This window comes from Notothenia coriiceps, unplaced genomic scaffold (assembly GCF_000735185.1).
Source record: "Notothenia coriiceps isolate Sejong01 unplaced genomic scaffold, NC01 NC01_scaffold00002976, whole genome shotgun sequence".
Classification (NCBI taxonomy): domain Eukaryota; kingdom Metazoa; phylum Chordata; class Actinopteri; order Perciformes; family Nototheniidae; genus Notothenia; species Notothenia coriiceps.
The window spans coordinates 5,197-12,222 of record NW_011335677.1 but is presented as its reverse complement, the minus strand read 5'-3'; the positions used below and the strand labels follow the sequence as shown (position 1 = coordinate 12,222).

Sequence of the window (7,026 nt, the reverse complement as noted above, 5' to 3'; positions counted from 1 at the left end):
TATATGTGTGTGTGTGTGTGTTAGAGAGAGAGTATGTGTGTGTGTGTGTGTGTGTGTGTGTGTGTGTGTGTGTGTGTGTGTGTGTGTGTGTGTGTGTGTGTGTGTGTGTGTGAGTCTCACAGCTTGGACCCTCTTCACGGAGGCGATGCAGATCAAACAGGTCAGAGCTCCTGATTGAAACAGATCGTTGACGTATTGACCGGTCCGGAGGAGAGCCGACGCATCGCCTCCTGTAGAGAGATTCATACAGAAGTTATATTTCAATCAAACAGAATTACTCGTGGTTAGGGTTCAAATGAAATAAAATGTTTCAAAAAAGACAAGAATAATATTGGTATTAAAATAAAAAATATGCACAAAAAAAACCTACTTATATAAAAACATTTAATTATAAATATGGTCAAGGTATTAAATGAATAAATAAAAAGTATTATTGAAAATATATAAATGACTAGTGGTATTCAAACAAAACATATTTTGGGTGTAAAAAATAACAGTGTATTTAAATGATCTTCAGGGTATGCAGTAACTAATGCACTGCATTCAGCAGCCTCCAGGTGTGAGTCTCACCTGTCTGGTCGGTGTAGGTGGTGAAGGTCGAGGCCAGGATCTTCCCTCTCTTTCCATCTTTATTATCCACCTCCACTCCTTCATCATCATCATCATCTTCATCCTCTGAGGAGGAACTGAGCTCCACCAATCGCTGAGCAGCAGCCTGGTTGGCCTTCTTGATCTCCTCGAACTTTGATTGGACCGTCGCACCTGTCAATCAAACACAGGGAGTGTGTGTCAGCCAATAGGAACGCTTCTTTTATTTTAATTACTATATTAGTTTTCTCACTTTGTGGAGGCTCAGGTGTCGCAGCGTTCTTCATCTTCCCTCCTCCTCCTCCTCCTCTTCCTCCTCCTCCTCCTCCTCCTCCTCCTCCTCTTCCTCCTCCTCCTCCTCCTCCTGCCCCCGGCCTCTCCCTCTCTTTTTCTTGGGGGCGGGGCCTATCTCCCTCCTGACCTCGGCCACGCCCCCTTCCCTGCTGTCGCCATGCAGGCTCCATGGCAACCGCCTCCCAAACTCTACGGGTGAGGAAGGAGACACACACAGGAAGTAGGGATTAATGATTATGACACATTAGTAGATTTCCAAAAGAAACAAGAATAAAAAGGTAAAGTCAAATCAGGCCACATTTAAAAAATAATATTTTTGTTGTATTTATATAATTTTCACTTTTTTACTAGATTTACAAGCATTTGTTGTGTCTGATTTTATGTTGTTATTTATGTGGTGTGAAATGTGACATTTTATTTGTTTAACAAGTGCTAAGATATCAAGTTCTGTCTCATCATCACTTATTCTAGGTTTGTACACAACTAACTACTTTTAGGCACAATTTATATTTAATGTAATATTCCCTACACTCACGTCAGGTGTTCAAGAGCAAGAGTGTTGTTTAGTGTAAATTAGTAGATTTCTGAATGAAGTCTGGTTTAAAAAAGTGGAAGAAGATCTTTTAGTTTGTAGTTATCTAGTTATTGAAGCACAGAAGCTAAACTTTAGGAGCCATATGTTCTGTTGTAGTAAAAGCAGCAGAGCAACGGCAAATAAGCATGTTATGAATGGAGTCTGGTGTGCATGATCCGTTAGTGTTTGAAAAAGAAAGCAAATCAGATGGTTTTGGACTGAAGTCTGAACCAGAACAGCAGCTTTGAAATAGCAACTCTCTGACGGATATTGTGGTTCACTGACAGGAGGCAATGACATGTTTCTAGGAGAAGATAGTTCTGAAACATTGAGCTAAAGTCTGCAGACAGTAATGAAATCAGCTGTTCTTATTAATGCAGTCTGGCCTAAGACATGTTTCACCTGTTAGCTTTCTTTACAGGTCAGTTAGTCAGCAGATATTCTACTGGGGTAGAAAACAGGAGATGTTTTGTACCCAGGAGGAGGTCTGTTACTCCGCACTGAAGTCTGGTTAGCAGACCGTAGCTAACCTGGAGTTTGGTGTCGGATCAGTGGGAGCTACTCAACAGCAGAACGATGCAGATTTATGAATGCAGCTTGCAGGTAAATAATGTTTGTTATTGACCGTGCACCGACTCACTACATCATCAGCTTTTTGACTGCATAATGCTTTGTGTTTGAAATGTCCCTCTCTCTTCACATGCCTGGAAATATACTGCTGATTGACGCAAAATAAACGGCACAGAGTTATTTTATAAAGAAAGATAGCATTAAAACATAAGTATGTAGTAGATGTTCAGCTGCAGAATCATGTTTCTTTTGGATCGTGGTAGTCACACAGCAGCCTGTAGATGATCGTGTTGCAGCCTGCTGTGTGTTCATATATGGACTCTGAGCCACACACTGTATATAAAGATCTGTGCATGTACAGAAGGGCATGATTTTAACCCTTTAACACACGCTTTAAAAGGTCACTTTGAGGCTGTAATGGTGATGTAGCAGCTCAACACACTCCAGCGTCACACAGTAACACACAGCCGTATCATGTGCGTGATGATCTGACACAGGACCTTCACTTTTAACCCTTTTACAGGCAGAAATAAGCGATATCTGCAGAGCTAGCTGTTAGCCGGTTAGCTCCTGTAAGCTAACTGTCATTACATTAGCAGTACAAAAGAGGCGTGAACAGACGTCACATCCGGTCAATAACACTTATTAGAATACAAACCATCACCTCAGTTGGTGTTAGTATAAGTTTTATAATGAAGTTCATACAGGAAAGTAATTTAAGAAGCTTTTATGTGTGAAACAAACCTCAGTAGTGTGAAGCTGCAGCAGTGGAGTCTGTTGCCTGGTTGTCATGCGCAGAGCCGCCGCGGTGCATGCCGGTAATTGTAGTCTTTGATACGAATGCGTCTGAAGGTGGCTCATTTGGGTTTTGAGCGGATTAGAACTACAAATCCCAGAAAGCATTGGAGAGGCGCAGCAGTGCGACGTGTCAACGACAACAGCTGGACGTTTCATTCAAATTCTGGACTGAAAATAGAAGAATATTATTTATTTTTACTCTAATTTTTTATTTTTTAAATTGACAGTAAAATATTTATCACAAACTATAAAAATTAAGAAAAAAGCGTTGTATTTTACAGCTCATTAATTAAATGCAGTACATGTTATATTTGTATTTAAAAATAATTGTGGTGATAAAATGTATACAATTAAATAAATATATAAATACAATTCAATTAAAGTTAAATGAAAAATAGTTATTAAAGGTATTAAAATAAAAAAGGTTAAATTAGTAAAAACTCCTAGTTAAAAAAACGTTAAAAAAAATAGATAAATTGCAAGCAGTTATTTAAATTCGAAATACTTATGAATTAAACATAGTAAATTAATAAAAGCGAAGTAGTTTTTCGTAGCTTTAATTTTGCAGCTAGACATTTCACTATTCTTATTTCTTTGATGCTAACTTCCCCCCGTACCTTATTATTTTATCTAATAATAGACAATGCATTTTGTTTTTTTTATGATTTGGAATAAAAGAAGGCTTTTTGCGTATTACTTTAAAAATATGTTTATTTCAGCGCAGTGCTTCCAGAATGAATTGCTTTCTAATGTGTGGCTTTAATGACTTTTTACACAAAATATACATCTAATTTCTTTTGGAAATTTGAGTTTCTTCTTCGGTTCTTTAGGCGGTTCCAGCTCCTTCTTCTTCTGTGGTTCTCTCGGTTGTCACCAGCTTGCTCTCCAGGCGGTGGACTCGGTGCTTCAGTTTGCTCTGCGTGGCTTCGTGTTCGGCTAACAGTCGAGCGTATCGAGTCTGCAGGGCGTCCAGCGAGGTCGTCATCCTCTCCACCTTCTCCTCCATCTCCTTGGGGTCCGGACCCTGTGCCGCCACCTGCAGGACAACAACAGGTATTACACCTTTGTGGTTTTATTTTTTAAAGATCTCCAATCATGCCATTTTTAGGCATATATTATGGGTCTCAGAAAATCAAAATATCAAAATATCTCTCCAACCATGGGACGCAAACTTGGTAGTCCGTTGAATCCTTTAAAGGTCTCCTATTAAACTATTTTTAGGCTTATATTATAGGTCAGATATATAAAAAAGATGTCTATGATGTGTTTTCCTCAAAATACCAAACAGATCAAGCATTTTAGACAACCCTCATATCCCTCTATTTCAGCCCTGTTAGAGAAGTGCTGATTCTGGGTCTAAAGCTTTAAAACAAAGAGTTTCTGATTGGCCCGTGGGTGTAAAGCCCGCCCACATTTCCAATATAACTTCATATCGGCAGCAAATCTGGATCAGCTCCGTTGTTCCCCCGTTTTTAGAGATGTGGGTACGGAGGAAAAGAGAGAGGGTTTTATTTTCACTTTGTGAGTCTCCTGACACACCGGGGGCATTTTTCATGATAGGAGCCCTTTAATATTTAAGTTTGTATTACCTCCAGGTCCAGCAGCCCGTCCTTCATCAGGATCTGCCGTCCCTTCTCCTCCAGTAGAGCTTTAGCGTCGGGGTACTCTGTCAGCGCCTCCATCAGGTCGTCTTTGGAGAGGCAGAAGAGGTCCGAGTACCCGATGCTCCGGATGTTCGCCGTCCTACGATTTCCTGCCTTACTGCCTGTGGAAGAACAACACTAGGGATAAAAACGATCTATATATCTAATATACAATGTCAAATAGCATTGTTGTTAGTTTTAGAGTTGACCTAAGTTTTTCATTGCCATATCTGCACTGTAGCTAATGTGCTAATGACAATCAATAAAACTCTATTTGTACGTTTATTTACATTTTAATAGTTGAGAATCAAATCAAAGTTTGGATAAAGTCGACCTTTTGAGGATATCATCTTTATGGTGGGAATACAATTGTTAGGTCAAGAACATGAGCAAAATGTCGAGAATAAAGTACAAAATTTGGGGGAAAAAGGCAAATGTCTTCCTCTCACTTTTCCCTAAACTCGGTACAGTGAAACCACTACTCTTTTACCTTTAATAGCCAGGATGCTGATCTCTCCGAAGTAGCTCCCATCGCTCAAAACCACAAACTGCTTGATGCCGTCGTCAGCGACCACAGCCAGCTTCCCCTCCTTGATGATGTACATCTCCCTCCCGATGTCGCCCTTCTTACAGATGTAATCTCCGGGACTGTAGACCTGAGGCTGCAGCTTCAGCACCAGCTCCACCAGCAGACCTGCCTCGCAGTCCGCAAAGATACGAACCTGACCAAAGAAACACAAGAATAATTATGTTTTTTGACACTTTGAGGGTTTTTAAGGTGCTGTTTGATGTGCACACCTTCTTCAGGGTGTCCAGATGGACGTTGATGGCGATTTCAGCTCTCAGTTTGTCTGGCAGGTACTTCAACACCTCCCTCTCATCCACTGCTTTCTTATTGGTCCACAGGAAATCAAACCATTTGATCACTCGCTTCTCCAGGTCCTTAGTTACCTGGAAGACAAGTCAAAGATAAGACCCAAACTTACCAACCAACCAACCCACTAACAAACCAATCAATCAACAAACAAACCAATCAATCAACCAACCAACCAACCAACAAACCAACAAACCAACCACCCATCCAACAAACCAACCAACCAACCAACCATCTACCCAACAAACAGTACAACCAAGCAAACAACTACACAACCAACTACCAAACCATTCAACCAAATTACCGACCAACCAACCGATCAAACAACCAACTACCCAACAAACCAACTTACATACTAACCTTTCTGAAGGTCATGTACTGTTTGATTGCGTCGATGCGAGCCTGGAAGTTGGCTCTGGCAGCGTTCATGTTGGTGATCATCGAACCAACGTTACCGACGATGGTGGCAAAGATCAACACACCCACCTGGAGGACAATAAAACAACAAGTTCATCCATCAAAATATCTCTCCAACCCTGGGACACAAACTTGGTGGTCCATTGAACCCTTTAAGCCACATTTACCAGGAAGTCAGTGACGACGAAAAAGTACTCCGAGTTCTCCACAGGGGGCGGGGTCTCTCCTATGGTGGTCAGCGTCAGTGTGGACCAGTACATACTGTATGCATACTTCCTTATCAGGCGACCAAACTCTGGATTTGCCGGGTCGGGATACACAAATCTGTCGGACCCGAAACCTGAAGGGAAAAAGAGGATGAGTCAGACGTTTCTATATGAACAACCCTAAACAAACAACCACTGGAGATTCAAACCAGCAACCCTACCGATAGCCTTGGAGAAGGAGTAGTAGAGGCAGGCGTTCCAGTGGATGATGATGACGATGTACATGACGAGGTTGGAGATTCGGAGAGCGTTCGGGTAGTTAGTCCTCGTCTCCGTCCTCTGGAAGAACTCTAGCATCCTGAAACAAAGAAAAACATTTTAATCTAACTTGCAGAAATCAGGAAATTGTCAGCATTGATGTTTAAAGAAATACTTAACTTTTGATACACAAATATAATTTGTGTATCAAAAGTCACCTTGTGTTAACTTGAATTTGTGAGAAAAGCATTTTCAAGTCAACCAACCAACCAACCAACCAACCAACCAACCAACCAACCAACCAACCAACCAACCAACCAACCAACCAACCATCCAATCAACCAACCAACCATCCAATCAACCAACCAACCAACCTACCATCCAACCAACCATCCAATCAACCAACCAACCAACCAACCAACCAACCAACCAACCAACCAACCAACCAACCAACCTACCATCCAACCAACCATCCAACCAACCAACCAACCAACCAACCAACCAACCAACCAACCAACCAACCAACCAACCAACCAACCAACCAACCAACCAACCAACCAACCAAGCAAACCAACCAACCAACTACCAATGTTGTGTGTACCTGTTGAATCGTAATAGCTTGTTGAGGCGTATCTCAGGGTATTTCAGTCCAAAGACGAAGTACAGGAGGTCGGTGGGAATCATGGAGACCATGTCCAGTTTGAACTGTAAGCTAACCAAGTAGCGCTCACGCAACTTCGGAACTTCCTTCACCAGCAGACCCTGCTCCAGGTAACCTGCAGGAACATGTCGTATCAAAGTTTA

At 41.5% G+C, this 7,026-nt stretch overlaps 2 protein-coding genes across 2 annotated transcripts in view; both read right to left on the bottom strand.

Annotated features, from left to right (window-relative positions):
- Positions 1-120: 120 nt before the first annotated feature.
- LOC104941027 (NF-X1-type zinc finger protein NFXL1-like) lies at positions 121-2,824 on the bottom strand (the record flags this gene model as incomplete). Its single annotated transcript, XM_010766062.1, has 4 exons — positions 2,771-2,824; positions 842-1,071; positions 571-762; positions 121-230 (listed from the first exon to the last, which is right to left on the bottom strand). Coding segments are annotated over exons 2-4 (513 nt in total), but the record flags the coding sequence as incomplete, so codon positions are not given.
- A 725-nt stretch (positions 2,825-3,549) lies between these two features.
- Positions 3,550-7,026, bottom strand: part of LOC104941026 (cGMP-gated cation channel alpha-1-like) — a 7,606-nt gene continuing 4,129 nt past the window's right edge. Inside the window, exons 7-14 of the mRNA XM_010766061.1 lie at positions 6,824-6,998; positions 6,186-6,322; positions 5,926-6,098; positions 5,702-5,827; positions 5,266-5,418; positions 4,958-5,189; positions 4,414-4,589; positions 3,550-3,860 (exon numbers count right to left, since the gene is read on the bottom strand). Coding sequence (XP_010764363.1) covers positions 3,651-3,860; positions 4,414-4,589; positions 4,958-5,189; positions 5,266-5,418; positions 5,702-5,827; positions 5,926-6,098; positions 6,186-6,322; positions 6,824-6,998 — 1,382 coding nt within the window. The 3' untranslated portion in view covers positions 3,550-3,650. The remainder of the gene's footprint in view (positions 3,861-4,413; positions 4,590-4,957; positions 5,190-5,265; positions 5,419-5,701; positions 5,828-5,925; positions 6,099-6,185; positions 6,323-6,823; positions 6,999-7,026) is intronic.